The sequence below is a fragment of the Gasterosteus aculeatus genome, chromosome 9, assembly GCF_964276395.1.
Source record: "Gasterosteus aculeatus chromosome 9, fGasAcu3.hap1.1, whole genome shotgun sequence".
Classification (NCBI taxonomy): Eukaryota; Metazoa; Chordata; class Actinopteri; order Perciformes; family Gasterosteidae; genus Gasterosteus; species Gasterosteus aculeatus.
Genome location: NC_135696.1, coordinates 6,446,031 through 6,464,675, shown reverse-complemented (window position 1 = coordinate 6,464,675; position 18,645 = coordinate 6,446,031). Strand labels below are relative to the sequence as shown.

Below are 18,645 nucleotides of genomic sequence, written 5' to 3'. Positions count from 1 at the left end.
TTTTTTTTTGTACTTACGTCTGATAAAAAGGACCTACCGTGATCGCTTTGTCGCCACCTCTCTTCCTTACGTGTTGGCTCTGATGGACGTGTTCACCGGCGAGTGAGGGCGGACTCTCTCAGACCGTCGACCAATCAGGAGCCTCCTTACTACACCGAGGGACAACTGAACTGGGGGGAGATGGCGCCCAGCTCGAAATCAGAAAAGGACGATGGCAAGCAGAAAGCTCAAAGAAAACGCAAAGACCATGTCGTTAAGCTTCTCATGCGTGGGAAGGTAAGCGTGAATATGCAGAACGTGTGGCACGAAAAGAGTGGTTCGTAAATGAAGCAAGAAAGCTTCGGTGTCAGCCTCAAATGCTGTGGCTAGCTGCTAACTAGCCGGAAGCTAACGTTAACGACGATTGCAGACAGGTGGCCAATTAGCCAATGCTATGAAGTATGAAAACCTTGGGTTATCCCACTACCTCCTGTCAGTGTTTCTCACCATTTGCTTCTTGGGTTTTACGAGCGTCTTGACAAGCCGTACGTGTAAACAACGGTAGCGTGCTAGCTAACGTTAAGTTAAAGCTCTTTCGGCGTTCGCTTCTCCAGTATGACACAGCTCGTACCTCCAATAGTTTTTCACGTAACGCCAATCTTTACATTACAGAAAACTTGGGTGTTGTATGTGTGCACGAGCCTCTTGAAATACTCCACGATAGTTGTGTAATTATTAGCCGTGCAAGGCCGCAAAAGAAGCCCAATTTCTCGTGTTTTTGTTTGTATTCGCAACCCTCACCACCAAATAAAGGGGCTGTTGCAACACTACAGGGATTGACTTAAACACATGTGTATGCTTAAACGTTGCACTGTGCAAGTGCTGACTTTTCGGTCTGCTTCTTAATCCACTCTTGCCAGCTGTCGGGGCATTTTTCTCAGCGTCTGTTCAGGAAGCTGCCACCTCGAGTTTGTGTCCCATTAAAGAACATCGTCAGCGAGGAGTTCCTGAGAGCAGGGTGAGTGTTTGTTTACTCAATGGCTTTGATCCTCTGCCTCAATCACCCTTGTCTTTTCCTTATCTGTCAAACTGGGGAAGAACCGGTGCCTTTTCCATATTGAAAAGCTGTACTTTATTTGAAGGGTTGACATTCGATGTCATAGTTGATGAGTCATTAAAAAAAAATTATACATTTAGTATTTTTTATTCCAATATTTTTTAGTCCATTTCAGATTCTTCTATTTCTGTATTTCCACCAATTTCTTGTAATTTATTTAAGCTTTTCTCAACTATGTATTTTCAGCAAATCTATTGAAGTTAATTTCAATTTTTATGATGTCTGTATTTTCATCAATATTTTGATATTCATTCTTCTATAGTTGTTTCATTTCTTTATTTTCAGCAAATCTGTGGAAATTCCTTTCCGCTTCTCCCATTTCTGTATTTTCAGCAATTTCAAATTAATTTCAGCTTTTGTAATATCTGTATTTTCAGCAAATGTATTAAAATTCCCTTCAACTTTCTGTATTTTCAGCTATTTTCTGAAGTTTATTTCAGCTTTCAGCATTTTGCATTCCAACGCATTTTCAGCAGGAAATGCATTTTCTAGTTTAATTCTTGCTCTTTCAATCCTCTACTCCAGCCACGATCAGTGCCATTACTAATCTGAGGTGTAGGCGGGTGCTTCCCCATTGTCCTTTGCATTGACTGTGTAATATTCTTCAAGATGAGGTGTGTGTGTGTGTGTCACAGTGGTGTGACAAACGTTTTTGGTTCCAGACACGTTTTTCTTGGCTTCACCAAATGCGGCCGCTACATTCTGTCCTACACCAGAGACTGTGGAGAAGATGATTTCTCATTCTACACCTACCATCTTTATTGGTGGGAGTTCAACCTGCACAGTAGACTAAAACAGGTAAAGGAAAAGACATGGTCATAAATACTGTAATGTACTCTATCCAAAAGATTCACATATGGGCTAATATGCCATATCTTCCCGTAAGGTATAACTGGATGATATGGGAACTAAATTGATCGTTACTTTTTTTTTGATGCTTTATCTCTTTAGGTCCATCATGTACGTCTGTTTGCGGGCGAGGAAATCTACAGCGACCTATACTTGACTGTGTGTGAGTGGCCAAATGACCACTCCAAAATTGTTATCTTTGGCTTCAAGTAAGGAATAATGAACACAAAGTAACAGCCATAAATAAGTTTTGAGTTTTCCCAACGTGAAGGTAAGTGAGTAATCTATATTTGCATGTGTCATTCTACCTTCCAGCACACGCACTTCAAGCTCCGTTCTGATGAACCTAATGATGAGTGATGAAAACAACAGAGACATCTACATCACTATTGCTTCCATGCCACCTCCGAAGCCTTGCTCTTTCTGCTGTCCAGTTCCTTCTGCCACTACCATACGCACCGGTAAACACACCCTGGATGGACTACGCAACTGTTCCCCCTGCCTCCGTCTCACTCGTCTGACTTCATCTTTTTTTTTCCGCCACAGGGAGTGGGCAGTGTCTCGAGCACGGCTATGTACTCAACAGCAGGTACCAGGTGGTGTACCCGTTCCCCACTTTCCAGCCAGCCTTCCAACTGAAGAAGGATCAGGTCATCCTATTGAACACTAGCTACTCTCTGGTGGCCTGCGGCATCTCACTCTGCCCAGGTAACAGACACAAATAAACATTTCCTACGCCGTGCATTAAACCGACATTTACAATTTCCGACGCGCTCTCATTCGGATGGTGGGAGTGTGCTCACTATGGGGTACACTTGATTTTGTGCCCATCGGGGGGAATTCCGCCGTTCGTAGAGAGCAGTAGAAAAAAAACATTGACTTTGTTTAGTAGTAGTCTCTTTATGACTTAAATAAGTACATGAAAACATTGTTCTGACATTGTATTCTGTTGAACATGACAAATTGTGCTTGATTTTCATTATTTTTCCACGCTTGTAAGTTTTTTCAGTCTGATATTGTGTAGCCAGATTTCAGCATTTGTTTGTACGTCTCTTACAGGTAAACAGGGTCAGTCATCGCAGATCCTTTACACAAAGAAAGCAGCTCTGTCAAGTCAAGCGTCCCCATCTTTTTCCTCCAACTCCTCTGCTTCATCTTCCTCGTTACCTCTGGGATCTCCCGAAAGCCAGCAGGCATCAAGCAAACCTGCTCCTATTCCCTCGTCTCCAAGCCAGTCACAAGCAGCAGTGCGAGCCCGGGAGTTTGCAGCTGACATCTTCAGACGTGCACAGGGAGGAGGAGGCAAGGAAGAGGGCGGCCAGGCAGAAAGGAGACCAGTTGGTAGTGAAAAAGAGATGGCGCCAACACCAGGAGACAAAGGGATGAATGTAGAGAGGAGGAAAGGGGGGGAGGAGGAATGTAGAGAGAGGAGGGATGAGGAGAGACGGACTAGTTTACCACAGGCTTCAACATCAGCTGGGAGCCCCAGTTTGCCCCAGTGCTCTGAACAAGTGATGTCTCCTGCCTCCTCCTCCTCCTGCCCATCGTCCCCTCAGACCCCATCCTCATCCCACGAACCCGGCCCCAGCGAGCCTGGATATGTCAACTATTCATGTCTGCACTATCGACTTCAACGGCCAGGGGCAACCGAGCAGAGCGCTGCCAGTGAAGGAGGTAAGGGAACGAGGGGAGGACGCACTGAATAAGGGGAGAAATAACCCTCCAGTTGGAAGCTGCTGAGCGGCATTCTCCTCCGTTTGTCTCCCCAGGTTATGAGGACGATAAAGTTCAGCTACCTTTCACAGTCACTGACCTTAAAGGACAGAGCCTGCAGCTGGTCACTGGGCCACACGATGGACAGGTGCGTGTGGACGTCTGTACATCTGTGGCTGTGGATTTAGACACATTGGCGTATCTGTCAGGTTTCCTCACTCTTTCCGCAGTTACTGAAATCAATAGTCATTCATTTCAGAGCACTGCATTAGTGTTAAAGACACTCGTTGTCCACAATCACAATGTTTGAGTCATTATTCGAAGCAGGAAACAACTATTTATTTAAAGCTACGGTGGGGTGACGTCTATCTAACAAGTGTGTAAATACTGAGGTGTTCTGTGTTAAAACTTAATGCTAAACCTTTTTAAAGTTTGATTGATTTGAACCGGTGTGTTACTCTTGCAGAGTGTGCGTGTGGAGCAGCTGACTCTGGACTTTGAGTATCTTATCAATGAGGTGATCAGGAGCGATGCTGCATGGGCCCCTCAGTTCTGCTCCTTCAGCGACTATGATGTAGTGATATTGGAGGTCAGTACACCCACGCACAAAAAACAATACTGTGCACTCACACTCAGTATGGTTTTATAACTTAAAACCATACGGAAACTACAGTTTTCCTCCAGTATGAATGGGATTGCAATGCAGTCTTTGCGTTCACACTATTTTACAGAAATGTACACAAACTATTAAGACTGGACTCAAAATCTTAGCTTGATATATTTGAAAAAAGACAAGACAATAGTAGCCGAGAATGAGACCCATGCCTAATGAACCTTGTTTTGATCTAACAAAACACGGGATGATATTAACGTGTGTGTGTGTGTGTATAAGGTGTGTCCTGAAACCAACACCGTGATGATCAACATTGGTCTGCTTTTGCTGGCCTTCCCCAACTCGGAGGAGGAGCACTGCAGGTACTCGTCCTAAATAAACCCGAATTCTTTTCCAGCTCTATTTTTTTCCTGGAGTTTATGCGCATTTTGCTGCTGTATTTCACAGGCCAAACACGTATCACTCCAACCTGCAGGTCAGCTGGAACCTTAACACAGGCGTATGTTGCACCGTGGGGGTAGGGGACCTTACAGAGGTCAAAGGTCAGACCAGGTGAGGAGCTGCTGACACACACCTTTCTGTTTCTGTTATGCTCCCTTTATTTTCCCTGTGTTAAACAGTCTTCATCTCTTGTCAGCGGGAGTGTGTGGAGTTCCTACAGGAAGTCCTGTGTGAACACAGTGATGAAGTGGTTGGTGCCTGAGAGCACCTCCCGCTACATTAATCGCATGACCAACGAAGCCCTACACAAAGGTGAGTTCTATGCACATACACATCTATGTCCCTTCAATGCAGACAGACTACTGGATCAAAATGTTGTCGCGTTCTTCCCGTCAATTTTAATGTGAGTTTAGGGTGCAACAATAGAGACGTCTTCTCTCTGCTTGCTGAAAGAATAACTGGGTTTGTGGTCAGACCTTCGGTTGCCTGTTTCAAAGACAAACGTTTGAGCACCTGTTGAAACTTTCATCAGTCTTACAAACTGTTTTTTTGATTTGCGTGTGTAGATAAGTATTAATTTGAATTGCATCACTTATCTTCTCACCCGTAGGCTCGTCCTTGCAAGTGCTGGCTGATAGTGACCGATGCACCTGGATTGTATTATGAAGAGAGAAGACGCGTCAGAGCCACCGATACAAAAGGCGCACACACAGATGCACTTCGACATGGCCTCACCGTCCGTATGCAGCTCCGCCACGCGGTTAGCAAGTGGGCTTAATATGCAGCTCAAACACGTGTCAAATTGAAACCAAACAATGTGTGTAGTGCATTATTGCGACCACCAAAGGAAAAAGTGCTGGGAGTTGGCAAACAAAGCATTTTGTTTTTAACTATTTTTGGTTTCATACATAAAGCTGTTCTGTTATTGTAGTGTTTCTTTTCTGTGCGTCTCAAAGTGAACGTATGCAATATCTATTTGCACATCTGTGATGTTAACCAAGGGGACTTCATTCAGACAATTAGTGTGTGTGTGTATGCGGGTATGCATGTGTAATGTGTACGTAAAACAGATTCCACTGCTTCTGAAGTTGTTTTTCCCGCCTGGCTTGGATCCGTTCAGTCCGGCAGTGTTGGGTCAAGACTACAGTATTTAAAATGAGGGAAACTGAATCCAGTACCGCTCACTTGACTCTTTAAGATCCCTTTTTTTAAAACCTGTCATGAAAGTGAAGGGGGGCTTTTTGGTGTTTACTGGCATCAACACAGGACTCTGCTATATTGGGATATTTTGTGAAAATAAAACTTTCAAAATGCCTTTTTTGAGTCTGTTGAATGATTGTGATAACGGTCTGTGATTGAATCCCTATAAATTCATGTGCATGCTGGAAAGTCTAGTTTTTGCTTTATTTTTCATGAATTACTGGATTATTTGATCTAGGCTACTCAAATGTATGAAGAAAATGTATCCTATTTTTATTTTTCTTGGAGTGGTTTTCTAAAGTTTGAAACCTCCATGTAAACTGCAACGCCGGAGACTTTGTTGTGTTAACACCTCTAAACCAGCTAAAACATATTTGCATTTAAATTATTTTTAAAGAAACATTTCAATAGAAAAAATTATATAGGAACGAAGTCTAGAGCCAGCCATTGCATCCTTTTAGTTAGTGAGGATTAAAGCTGCGACCGTTGATCACAAGTTAAAGTACAAACGTCTTCTGAATCATATCGAGAGGGTTTAGGTTTTGAACATAGTTTTATCATAGCAACATAGCACTTTATTTTATAGTCTGCCTGTACCATATAAATACACCAATGTTTACTCTTTGGTGGGATCATGGTGGATGATACAAAAGCTCACGACGTGTGAAAAGCTGCTGGTTGAACATGCACTCTTGAGAAAGCATCCATCTAGAAATGTCCATTATCACAATAAAAATATCAATTATCTCAATAGAACAAACTTAAGGCAGTAATGGTTAAACTACGTACCGACTGTACAATGTTCACAAAAAGTACACAAGATGGGGTTATCTACAAAATGGTCAACAGTAGTACCCCGAAAATACATATTTACTTTTACAAAAAACGCTGAGACAGCTGGGACATGTGGCTGGTACAGAGGTTGCCGTGGATCCAGGGCAGTGTGGGCTAATGATGGCTGGGATATCTTTGACCTGTCCTGTGGCCCATTCAACTTGTGTGTGTGTGTGTGCGTTTGGTTGATTGTAAAATAGAGATCAGTTTGGAAATAACAAATGGATGATGAGCAGATAAAAGGATGATTTTATGAATAGCAGTAAACTGGATAAAGTCAAGCCTTTTAAAATCAAAGGCTTGACTGTCAACAAGTTTTTTTTGCAGCTAAATATGACGAGAGTTCACAGGACCGTCATTTATTAGTCCACTGATACAGAATATATAGAATACAAGCTTTTTTCCATTTAAAAATCTCTCAAAGGCACAAGGTATCCGTTAATTGGCCATAAAATAGGAAATAAAATATGACAACCACACATAGCTGTTGATCAACATCCATCTCCCAACAAAATTCATAATGCAGTATCATTCCAGATGCTACTCAGATAAAATAAATGTGTTATTCACACAGTTCTGTTCTTTAAAGTCCAGCTTCCCTGCATAGTCGCAGCTTTAAAGGCAAGGTGGGAGATATTTTAGAGTACAACAAAGAACACTTTCCACAGCGCTCAGTGGTTAAGGCGGGGCAGGAGCGAATCAAGACAATATAGTTGATGCAGAACAGGAGGGGCATCAACAGGCCACTGCATGAACAGGGAAGGCACAGGGAACGAGGGAAGGGCAGTAAAACACCAGGAGAAGGCAAAGAGAAAAAGAATGGCGGCAGTACAAGTACATAAATACATAATTGGCAAAGGGCTCATTCAAATTTTCACGATTAAAGAACCACCGGAGCACAACACGCTCAACACCAAACATCGGCTATTTGCAAAACCCGAAGCGCAATACGGGGGGGCGACTGGATGGGATGGCAAGATGCTAAACCAGGGGTCTTCAATCTTTTTCCGGCTAAGGACCCCCAGACTGATGGCGAGATGCAGCAGGGACCCCCTGTTCTACAGAGTTTGGTCCTCCTTTTATCTTTGCGCTCCGCCCTCTTTAGACGTGAGCATGAATGGATCTGATTGGCTGTGATGTCGTATCAGCTTGAGAGCTGCTGTGGGACTGAAAGACAACGTCTCCTCCATCAATTTATCCGTTTCTACAATATGTTGAATTCATGTTAATGTGTATTTAAAGTATTTAATTCTGATTCTCAAGACATTTATTCGTGGAAAGAAAATTGGTTGACCCCCTGCAGGACCTCCGCGGACCCCCTGGGGGTCGCGGACCCCCTGTTGAAGACCGCTGTGCTAAACTCTAAGCAAAAGTGTGTCTGCGTGTCTGTGTGTGTGTGTGTGTGCGCGCGTGTGTGTGAGTGAGCGAGAGATAACTCTCCAGATGAGTGGCTACGGTTGTGTGCTGTCGGTCAGACTGTGCAGATTGAAAGTCGTCCTGGACATCTTGGCGGGCGGCTCCATCGGGTCCTTCTCGTCATCCATCGCACTCAGAGAGCTGGACTGCAGCACGAGGTCGCCGCTCTCGTCCTCGCTCTCATCCTCCTCCTCATCCTCTTCCTCTTCTGACGGAGAGAAAGGGCATTGGCGTGGCGTTAAGTGACGGCAAAACCTGAAACTAATCATGTTTGGATGTGGCGTCGCTGGCCAAAAAAGAAAATACCTTTCTCCAGGTCCCGAGAGATCCGGCTCTTGGCGGTGCTGGCAAACTGCAACGGAGAATCAACATGGTTGGATATTCATGAACATGCGTCATCGCGGGCTGATGCTACGCGACTGTGTGCGCAGACACGTACCTCTCCCATGACGGCGATGGGCGTCACTCCTTTAGCCTGGGCCACCCTGTGTTCTATCAGGTAGTACATGTACTCATCGTACAGCAAGCGGATCAGGTGAAAGGAGCCGAAGCTGGCGGCGCTGCGCAGAGTCAGGTCCCGGATTACCATAGAGCTGGTAAGAAAGAGCAGAAGACAATTATCTTCCACTTAGGAAAAACAAAACATTTTGTGTTGTTTTTTTCCTCTCACCTATAGAAGGACCAGTTGAGCAGGAAGACCTTGGCTGCCTTCGGCAGGGCGGCGGAGTTGTGCTCGTAGGGCTTGAGGGCCTCGGAGACGACGCCGTCCAGCCAGGTGGCCCACTGCTCCAGGGAGTTCTGCTGCTGCAGGGTGGTTTTAAAATCCTGCTCCAGCTGCTGTACCACGCGGTCCTCACACTGACACACCCAGGATGCCTGCTCCTGAACGGGGAGGGGCGCACGACCGGTAAGCGCCAGGCGTGCTCTTGTAGTTCAGACTAATCTACGTGGCGAGGAGGCAGTGCGCACCTGTACGTTGGTGAAGTCGACCCGGTTGAGGTCCGAGAGCATCTGGTTGATCTGGGCTGTGTTCTGCAGGACGGCCCGGGCTGCCTGGGCCAGGTGGTTAAGGCTGGTATAGCGGCGCAGGGTCTGCGAGAAGGAGCCCACACACACCACCTGAAGGGGCGGAACGGAGGGGTGTGAAATAAGGCTGCCAAAAGAAGCCGCAATAAGGACGGGTTTACACTCTCGGGGGTTTTCTAATCGTGAGACCGCTGCACTGAAAACGTGTCAGATGCACACAAAGGAGACACAGATCAATTCAATAAAACACGCTCTGTCGGGACATTTAACATAAATTGCAAAGCGTGATGTGTCACTGTCTGATCCAGATCCAGACGTCATCTGGATAGATCGGATCTAGAAAATGGATGCAGAGCTCGGTCTTTGTGCAAGTACCTTGATGCGGACCATCTCTTCCGGGATGTTCATCATGGCGCCTGTCAACCAATTCTCCAGGCTCTTGGCAAAGTTGCGAATGGCCTGAGTTAAGGCACCTGAGGGAGGGGTGGTGGTGAGGATGAAAAAAGAAAGAGAGGGTTTATATTTACACTCATACACATGGTGTTACTAGAAAGTTACTCCCCCCACCCCTCCCCTCCCAGAGAAAGTCTCTCGTGCTCTAAATCAGTCCATGAGTCTTGGCTGCCTCACTTGCCAGTTCCTTCCGGACTACACTTACTAGGGATGGGTCTCAGGACATCCGAGATGAGGATCTCCACCAGGGTCTGGTAGAGCAGGTTGTCGCACTCTTTCGTCCAGCGCAGCACCGGCTCATACTTACACAGCACCACCAGGCACGACTTGGGCAGACGCTTCTCGGACTCGTTGTGCCTGGAGGACGCGACATTCGCCCTAGTTACGGCAGCGGAGGAGGTACAAGTGCTAGTGTTCATTTCGTGCGTATTAATGACACTTACAGGTTGATTGATTCCGTGTCACTGCTCTGGCTGAAGCGCCAGAAGGATTTCCACAGTGTCTCCACGAGAGTGAACTGAAGGTTGACCATCACGTCCAGGATGGCCTGCAGGGATCAAACGTAAGAGGCCTTAAAACGTATGGCTTCACGGTCGGCTGGACACTTTGGCTGTAAAAACACTATAAAACAATGCCACGTGACAGCCGATATTCAGCTGGTATTCAGGCTGTGTGTGTGGAGAAAGAAGGGAGCTCAGCGAGCCTCTGCCTACCTCACAGTGCTCTCTGTACAGAGCCTGGAAGGAGTGCAGGTGTTCTAAAAGGACCCCGTCGGGCAAGGTGCCATGGTGCAGATCGATGTCCACAAAGTCTGGCAGCGGCCTGGACGGCTCTGCACGAGGGACAGCAGGTGTTCACGGCTCATGCAGCCAAGTGCCGAAAGTACCAACAACATCACTCAAAAGTACTGTCCTTTGAATGAAATGGGTGTGGGTGCTGCTCACCAAGAAACTGCTGATACTGTTGCACCTGCGCCGAGATATCACAGAGGGCCGCCGCCTGCTGACCCAGTCCACCTGACCCATTGGTGATCCCCTGTGCCTTATGAAGTGGCTTTATCCTGTTGGACACAATACATCAGATCCATCTCGTTTGATTAGACCCTCTACCACAAAGTGGTTGTTTATACGTGTTGACGCGGAGTGGAAACCTGTTTTTCTGTGAGAAAGGCTGCTGCCTCATCGCCATGTGCTGTTGTTCATCCATCAGTCTGAGCAGCGGGGAACCAGATTTGATCCTCAGGCCGTAGTAGTGGTACTTTGAGTTTCCTCTGAAACGCACGCACAGTGAGTTACGACGATGCTCTGAGATACTCGTCTAGCAAAATCTATGCGGCGCGTTTGTATACCTAGTCCCTAATCTCCGTGTACGAAGCCCCATGAAGACAGACCTAATGAGTTTACCAAAGGACGCAGCATTAACAGGTTCTAGTTTCTGCTCCTGGCAGTGCAGCAAGTAGTGGTAGTAGAGTGTGCAGCGGGGTAAGCTCACGCCCTCCGCCCCCTCATAGTTATCACACAGCCACTGCACCTGGGGAAGACGGACAGTGCCAGGATTGAACTTTATGAACTTCTGTTGCTTTGACTGTTGACAGCACATTGTTCACTTGGAACTTCAGTACTCACGGTGGCAGGTGGAGCACGAGAGTTTGGGCTGGAGAAAGTCTGCCCTCCACCACACGCTGCTCCTCCTCCTAACATGTAACCTCCCTGAATGACATAGCCCCCTGCGCCTGCACCACCTCCTCCACAATTGGCTCCCCCTGTTGCCACAGAAACCGACTGGGAGGTCACAGAGCCAGTGATGTCTGCCTCAGTGCTGGGCGTGGTCTCGTAGTAGGAGGAGGAGGTGGGAGGGGTCTGGGAGTAGATGGGCGAGTCGGAGAAAGGGTAGTTGCTCGATCGACTGGACAGGAAAAGACATATTTTATTATATATTAGCTATTTTATTTGTTTGTTTCATACGGGACAGTGCAAATTAATTTCTTAAAAATCTGTAAATGTGCCAAGCTGCATTTGTAGTCCCTAACATACAAACACAAACAAATAAATAACGTGCAAAAGTGTGACTAGTAAAGTCTGTGTTTGATCGGCCGTGCGTGTGTGGAGGCTCCTCTCTGCTCACATTGAGGACGTCGTGAAAGTCACGTCTCCTCCTCCGTCCACGTACTGCACCTGGCCAGAGTACGCATGCTCCGCCTGCAAAAGAATCAAGCAGGAGACTCAGCGCACACACACACAATATTAACATATTGTTACCCTATAAAAGTTATGGCAAATGTGTTACCAAACAGCTGTCCGTAACACAACTAGCAGCACAGAACAACATAAGCATTCGATTGTCCTGCTTGTGCCATGGGGATGAATGAAAGCCCAATGTGCTGGTGAAAAGTCTTGTGAGAATAACTGGCTTGTTAGCTAGTTAGTCATGAGCTTGCTCTGTGTGTCATCATCATGGGATAGATAGTGTATCAGCTCTGTGTGTCATCATCATGGGATAGATAGTGTATCCTGGCTCTCTGCAGCGCTCTGGGTGAAAACAGCCGCCTGCTGCTGTGGACTAATCACAGCTCAGCGAGATGAGAGTGAAGCCAAAGTAACCATGCCGACTGCATTTAGTTAGTCTACTGAATGAAGAGTACTTCGCTCCCAAAACTGGGACTCTGGGAACTCTTTGCTCGGAGGAGCGATCGAGCGGGCACATTCTCTGAAACTGAGTTTGAACTTATTGTCATTACTGATATTTATGAATGGAACTTTTTCCCCCCACTGCCCCGGAAACCATCTTGAACAATCATTTCAACCGTACTGAAATCATTGTATACCGTGAAAAAGTCTACTCTTTGTTGGTGTCGTCCACAAAGGTTAATTGCATAAAAAGACACACACACCCACACATAGATAAGTCACAGACAGCCTGGCGGGCCGTAGTGATGGACATGCTAAGCAGGGGAGCGTTTGGTCAAAATGGCCACGGGGCTTTCTCGCCTACGTTCCTCTCTATCTACCTGTAGCAGGGAGCAGACCTATTCAAATTACCTGTAACTTAATGTATTTTCCTACTTCATATTTTTTTTTGTATGTCTGATTACCTCCTGGCTAATGTGCACAGAATGCGGATTGTTGATGTGGCCAGAGTGAATCCTATTGGCTGCCTGCAACGCCCCTTGCAACACTGACCTCTGTAGGCGATTAAAGTCACTCACCTGCGGGCATACGTGGTCAAATGGGAAAGGATTGGTGTGCGTGAGTGTGTGTGTGTGTGTGTCTGTGTGAGTGTGTATGCAAGCATCATACCTGTTGGGTTGACTGCACTGGTTGGACCACCTGACTTGGAACACCAGGTGCAGAAGGGCTGGAGTCGGACACGCTGTCATTGGAGTGGACTGAGCCCTCTAGGGATGCCAGAGGGAGAGAGGTTTCATCACACGTTTGAAAAACAAGAGAAAAAGCCTGCCACCATCACCACAAGCGGAGTACTCACGACACACCGCTTCCAAATCGTAATAACAGTCACCGCAGAACATCTTACTACAAAGGTTTTTTTGTTTTGTTCCACTGAGGAGAGATTGACAGTGGGGAGGGCAAAAGAGTGTGCAAGTCCAACTCCGCTGTCATCCTTATATGTTGCATGCAGAAGGACAGCCTTGGACAGCTAATCTCCCCAGATGGAGAGAGAAATCACTCCATCTAGTAAACACGCAGATCGGATGAGAGAGGGAATTGAGAGATACACGAGGGATGATGGAGAGTGAGGAGGGTGGTAGGAGGAGGGGATGATATTTCGCTTCCTAGTAGCCTTCAGGTGAGAACACAATTCACTTAAACTGTTTTGCATCCTCCTGCGCTCTATGTGCCGCTCCCACCTGCCTGGACTGCTGTAAACAGGCCCGGAGCTACGACCGAGCCAACACAACTCTGCATGGCCTGCCACTAAATTTCATTTTATTTATTTTAACAAGGAATTGAAAGTGACAGCTAACTGTTCCTTCCCACCTGGGAACTTGGCAAATGAATCCCTTTTTGTTTAACCAACTTTAACTTCCTCCAATAACCATGTCTAGAAGCAATGAACATGTAATACGTTGTACGTTATACTTATAGATGTTGCATAGTGTTTCCCTCGGGCTTCTGGCTGCATATCCAATCGGTAACTAATGTCTTATATACCTAGAATGTAAAACCTAAAAGGTTCATCAATCTAGCATTCTTACATACATAGGATGGATACATAGAGGGGAAAAGCACTACAGCTGAAGCAAACCTCTTGCACGATTACTATGTGAGCAGCAGAACTGTACTGAGAAGAACCCGGCTCTTTTAGCTGCAGTGCATAGATACAACGGAGGGCTCGGTTTAAAAAGCAGCCCTACTTCATGAGTTTCGATAAGCCTCGGGCCTCGGAGTCTCAGTCTGGGTGAAAGGGCACAGTGTCACTTGATACTACCGGGGAGGAAGATCTACGAATAGACGGCCCTAAAATAAGCACTCAGATAGACACCGGTGTTGGGGTCACGCCTGTCTCATATATCTCTCCCTATAACACAACATTTCCATTAGGGTTACAGCTGCAGGGTTGCACACTTGTTGATCAAATACAACTGTAAAAATTGTACCACCGACTGGCTTTCTATAAAAATAAAAAAGCAGCAGAGTAGAGGTTCCTATGTTCGGGACTAGGTAGCCTAGCAACCCTGCCATTCCTGGCTCCTTTATTTCTAAAGATCAGATTATGGTTTTGCAGCTGCTGCACATTGAATTGCTTAAATTCTTACTTAAGCTAATCAATTCAATTTTGGTGTTAGCTATTGATAGAGTAAAATAATGGTTTAGAATATAATACGTAATGAAAATAGTTGCCCATTTTAACATCCTAGAACTCAAGGTGAATTGATTCACTATCTCGGAACAACAGTCCACAACCAAAAGATAATCAATACACATTGATTGATTAAATGTTTACTTCCTTGTCAAAGTTGTCGACAATTCCTTTCCTAACGAATGCACTAGTTGTTTAAGCACTGCTTGATACAACTGATTTAACTCTAAAGCGATTGAGGACCTGGCAACTGAAGACACAGATTTGTTGCCATTTTAAAGAGGATTAGACAAAGAATTATACATGATCGATAACTAGAATCAATGAGATTGTACCAGACAAACCCACAGTCTCCAACCAGGATGCAGCCTGTTGCTTTTCGCCCCCAGATACATTGACTTGCGGGACAAACTGATGCATACTCAGACTTCCTTCCATACGCTGCCCTCCTGCTGCTAGAAAACGTGTAAAATGGCTGCACAGTATGTAGTATGCAGGTGGGTGTCACGCCAATTAGCACATGGTCTCTCACCTGTAACAGTTACTATGATGTACTGGGGCGAGTTGCTCTGACCATTACTTTTCTGGACAGCGGAATGCTGGATTTCTGGGTTCACATAGTGCTGCGTGGGCGTAGCCAGAACCACTGCCTTCTGGCTCTGGCTGGGGAGCGGCGCCTGAGGACAAAGTGCATCCTGTGCAGTTTTTGAGGCGGTGGCCGATCGGTTGGCCGATGATGAGATGGTTCCAGAGGTTGGTGGGATCTCCGACAGGAAGTGTGCTGTCTTTGCCGACGAGGTTGTGGTGGCAGGAGGTGTTGCTATGGTTACCGTGTTGGCCTGCTGAGGCTGAAGGTCCTCAGAGTATCCAGAAGTTGCCATGGTAACCAATGCTTTGAGGCACTAGTTCTGTGGATGAAAGCAGACCGCCCTCATTAAAGGAAGTGCTACAGGATATACACAACAACACACTTTTGGCGCATGATATTTGACTCCTCTTTGGACCAGACCATGAGTGTGTAAGCTTACACGTGTGTGCACACGTGGAACATGAACCAGAAGAGGAAGCGCGTTTTTCCTGTTTGCTTCAGCATGAAACACAGCGCGAACCAAAGCAGCAGGAATTAAGCAATGGCATACATTTCAAAACGAGGTTCATGGACAATGACCATAGTGTCTCAAGTGAAATAATCCAACTAAATGACACATACAACATATGTAAGCGTGGGAAGTACCAGATAGCGCCATCGGGAAATGAACTTTGGACCCGCTGTCAATCAAAATGTAAGTCCATCCCACTGGGCGATAAGGCGTGTGATCAAACGATCATCCGGCACACCGTGTTCGGTGACGTGCCGAATATAATGGAAGATCCGAAAACTTCTTCAAACTCAGCAAAACGGTTACGAAGCGCGCCGCACGCTCTAAACTCGCCAACGAATTATTTCTGCGAGCAGTTTGTCGCGCATCTATCGGAGGGTTTCTGAATAGCTTTAAAAGTGAGTTGAGGGCGAGAGTCGTAGCTTCCCCGGCTAGCAGCTGCGTTGAGTTGTGACATTAGCGAGTCCTACAGCTGGTTGCGAGTTACTCGTGTAGAACAGGCAATACACACATAACCGTTCCCCGGGAACGCGTCTAATCATAATGCCAATATAATTGAAACTGTGACAACAACACAAACTGAACATTCGAACAAATGAGCGAAAAAGTACGAGCGGCACTGGAACGCACCCGCCATCTTGTGCGCTTATCAAAGGTCTGACATCGCCATAACAACAGCCTACGCTTGGAAAGAAGCTGGCGACCACTCTTCATCACCGGCACCCTCGAACCAATAACACGTTAACGACGACGGTTGCACAAACAAGCACGCGAGACCACATACGTAATAATAATAAGAAGAAAAAATAAATTACAATTCTGAGATAACGTTATATAACTTTGTCACCTCTAGTTTATCCCAATATTATCCTTTTAAGTCGTTGAAGTTTTTTCGCCTTGGAATAAGGTTGTTGTTGTTGACTCCCCGTTGCTTGGCTCTTGTCGCCAGGACTACGGTGACTATGGCGCCTCGCCTTCACCGGGGCAACTGTTGCTACCCTCTCGTCATTGCCCCGCCCTGCACTATATGCCGATTGGCTCGCTTGCATGGTGGTCAAAGCGTCAGTGAAATATTGCATGGTTGATTGGTAGACGGCCCCCTTCCGTCACTTTGACGGAGCCGAACGTCAAATGAGCGCTTCTAGTCCTGCTTGATCGTTAATTTGTGGATTGCTTGATGTTGCTACCGCCCCTCATCATCTATATCAGTTACATTAAGGCACATTGTGTGGACTTTATATTCCCTGTACATTACATTACATGTCATTTAGCTGACGCGTTTATCCAAAGCGACTTACAATATGTGCATTTCAACCATAGAGATAGAAACTCAGAAGAGCCAGAAACAAGAAAGTGCAATTTCCTCAAATAAGCCAATTTAAAATTTGCTATAGATAAGTGGCGTTACAAGTACAATTTAAGTGCTACATTGGTTATTCTCTGTATTACTAACCTTACCATAGAATACCATACCATAGAATATCTCCCTGCACATTCCCACATTCCCTTTTGGCTCTTTCCTTTTATACAATATTAAAATAGTTTAGTTTTGCTTTTCTCAATTCAATCATTTTTTATGTGCACCAATACGGCGGCACCTAAGCAAATTCCATGTATGTGAAAACCTAGTTGCCAATAAACCGGATTCTGCCCCCCTCCTCTTCCTCCTATAGGCGTGTATTAATAATTCATATTTTACAACATATACGTCGCTATTGAGTCACTGTGGTATCACAGATTGACCTCTGAAATCCCTACGCGTGGTGTGTGGGTGTGTGTATGCCCTATTCAGCGAACATCATTGTACAGCATCTTAGTTGTCTTTGAGACGAATTGATGGGGATCTCCATCCATTGCACAGCAGAGCTGATAGCAAGACGAAGATTGTGAGGTGACACACTGGGTAACCCACCTGGTGTAAGGGACAGAAAGGCCAGCAGAAGGTCACAGTTGATTAAATAGCCAAGAGCTTTGTTGACATCACCTCCAGCATCATTTGCTGCTTTATCACAACTTCTCTTTTTCTCCATGTGCATTGTTGCTCCTAAAGGTCTTGGCTCTTATCTCTAGGCCTGAGGAAAGGTGGAGGTGAGTTGAAGGTGTTTCTGGGATGATGCAGTCTATAAAACAAGATGTCCAGAGAGAAACGCAAACGACACAGGCACCCCAAGCAGCGTTTCAGGCACCAACAGCATCTTTTCACTCTCAGCATGTGGAAGGCAGCACTCTTGACGATGGGCTTGTTAGTGGCTCTGGTACAAAAGGTGCGCTCCAACGACGCCCAGCCCCCTTTCTATGGGGTGAAACTGTGTGGAAGAGAGTTCATACGAGCTGTCATCTTTACCTGCGGTGGTTCTCGTTGGAGGAGAAGCTTAAGAGACACAGGTAGGAGTGTATGAGACGCTATAGAAACATTTTTTCTTTCCACAATGTGCCGTATTGTGTCTAACAGTATTATTAAGAGATTTGCCTATATGCTTTTGATCAGATTCTATTGGGGAAGAGGCCTTTGACCCATGGAACACCAATTCCATCCCTCAACTTATCGGCAAACAGGCTCCTGCAGAGTCCCAAGTATGGAGAGAGCAAACATTAAACGAGGCATCTGTGGCTGCTGCATTCAGCCGCTCAGCTCGCTCACCGATTTCTGAGGAGGTGCTGGAAGCTCTACGGAGTGCAGATAGGAAAGAACGGGATGTGGTGGTCGGACTGTCCAACGCCTGCTGCAAGTGGGGCTGTAGCAAGGGTGAAATCAGCTCTCTGTGCTGAGCCGGGCTTCTTGTATAAGTCATGTGCTGTCACCACTGCAGTGCTGTCACTGCATAGGACACTAGTGGTCCTATTATGTAATGTTCATTCATTTCTTCAAACTTTTCTTTTTTTTTTTAAATTCCACATCCCATCTAACCCATTTTCTATGTGTTGACTATTGATGCAGGAATGTGCATGTGTACTCAAAATGTGTTGTACTGTTGTTATCCCATACTGCCATGTTTAATAAAGCATCACGTAGTTCTGAGAGTATCTGTTCCTCTTACAAAACACATAATAAAATGATATGTCATGCTTCTGGAAATACTTTTTTT

General features: G+C 45.9%; 3 protein-coding genes across 10 annotated transcripts; 2 read left to right on the top strand and 1 right to left on the bottom strand.

The window, feature by feature from the left end:
* The first annotated feature begins 65 nt into the window (after positions 1–65).
* On the top strand, positions 66–6,027 carry dcaf15 (DDB1 and CUL4 associated factor 15). Of its 4 annotated transcripts, none has more exons than XM_040185810.2 (13): positions 66–276; positions 900–997; positions 1,759–1,894; positions 2,048–2,154; positions 2,261–2,406; positions 2,492–2,653; positions 3,005–3,619; positions 3,715–3,806; positions 4,125–4,247; positions 4,551–4,633; positions 4,719–4,823; positions 4,909–5,024; positions 5,323–6,027. In XM_040185810.2, the coding sequence occupies exons 1-13, from the start codon at positions 181–183 to the stop codon at positions 5,376–5,378; spliced, it is 1,935 nt and encodes a 644-aa protein (XP_040041744.1). In that variant the 5' UTR covers positions 66–180; the 3' UTR covers positions 5,379–6,027. The 4 variants fall into 4 exon arrangements, 2 of the variants coding, with proteins under 2 accessions (XP_040041744.1, XP_077936426.1); XR_013450641.1 differs by having other exon boundaries at positions 126–276; positions 4,747–4,823; XR_013450640.1 differs by having other exon boundaries at positions 126–276; positions 1,732–1,894; positions 4,747–4,823.
* Positions 6,028–6,977: 950 nt separating this feature from the next.
* On the bottom strand, positions 6,978–16,584 carry rfx1b (regulatory factor X, 1b (influences HLA class II expression)). 5 transcript variants are annotated; one of them, XM_040185792.2, is made up of 17 exons: positions 16,407–16,584; positions 14,992–15,367; positions 12,938–13,035; positions 11,766–11,839; positions 11,267–11,546; positions 10,990–11,171; positions 10,792–10,911; positions 10,586–10,701; positions 10,355–10,473; positions 10,085–10,188; positions 9,847–9,998; positions 9,564–9,661; positions 9,132–9,281; positions 8,833–9,044; positions 8,602–8,755; positions 8,469–8,514; positions 6,978–8,370 (listed from the first exon to the last, which is right to left on the bottom strand). In XM_040185792.2, exons 2-17 carry the CDS (start codon positions 15,338–15,340, stop codon positions 8,198–8,200), a joined length of 2,427 nt encoding a protein of 808 aa, XP_040041726.2. In that variant the 5' UTR covers positions 15,341–15,367; positions 16,407–16,584; the 3' UTR covers positions 6,978–8,197. The 5 variants fall into 5 exon arrangements, with proteins under 5 accessions (XP_040041726.2, XP_077936425.1, XP_040041728.2 ...); XM_078080299.1 differs by having other exon boundaries at positions 14,992–15,361; positions 16,407–16,561; XM_040185794.2 differs by lacking the exon at positions 16,407–16,584 and adding an exon at positions 16,190–16,319.
* rln3b (relaxin 3b) lies at positions 15,631–18,625 on the top strand. The gene is made up of 3 exons (XM_040185932.2): positions 15,631–15,742; positions 17,610–17,944; positions 18,048–18,625. Exons 2-3 carry the CDS (start codon positions 17,692–17,694, stop codon positions 18,326–18,328), a joined length of 534 nt encoding a protein of 177 aa, XP_040041866.2. The 5' UTR covers positions 15,631–15,742; positions 17,610–17,691; the 3' UTR covers positions 18,329–18,625.
* Positions 18,626–18,645: the final 20 nt, after the last annotated feature.

What these genes read in the sequence shown, in the direction of transcription:
- rfx1b (XM_040185792.2), bottom strand. Translation starts at nt 15,340, where the DNA reads ATGGCAACTTCTGGATACTCTGAGGACCTTCAGCCTCAGCAGGCCAAC. An exon ending in ACTTTCACGACGTCCTCAAT is followed by an intron (nt 11,547 to 11,765) that starts GTGAGCAGAGAG and finishes TTTCCTGTCCAG; the next exon opens with TCGATCGAGCAACTACCCTT. An exon ending in CCTTTCTCACAGAAAAACAG is followed by an intron (nt 10,702 to 10,791) that starts GTTTCCACTCCG and finishes TGTGTCCAACAG; the next exon opens with GATAAAGCCACTTCATAAGG.
- rln3b (XM_040185932.2), top strand. Translation starts at nt 17,692, where the DNA reads ATGTCCAGAGAGAAACGCAAACGACACAGGCACCCCAAGCAGCGTTTC. An exon ending in GAGAAGCTTAAGAGACACAG is followed by an intron (nt 17,945 to 18,047) that starts GTAGGAGTGTAT and finishes GCTTTTGATCAG; the next exon opens with ATTCTATTGGGGAAGAGGCC.
- dcaf15 (XM_078080300.1), top strand. Translation starts at nt 181, where the DNA reads ATGGCGCCCAGCTCGAAATCAGAAAAGGACGATGGCAAGCAGAAAGCT. An exon ending in GAGCGCTGCCAGTGAAGGAG is followed by an intron (nt 3,620 to 3,714) that starts GTAAGGGAACGA and finishes TTGTCTCCCCAG; the next exon opens with GTTATGAGGACGATAAAGTT. An exon ending in ATGATGTAGTGATATTGGAG is followed by an intron (nt 4,248 to 4,550) that starts GTCAGTACACCC and finishes TGTGTGTATAAG; the next exon opens with GTGTGTCCTGAAACCAACAC.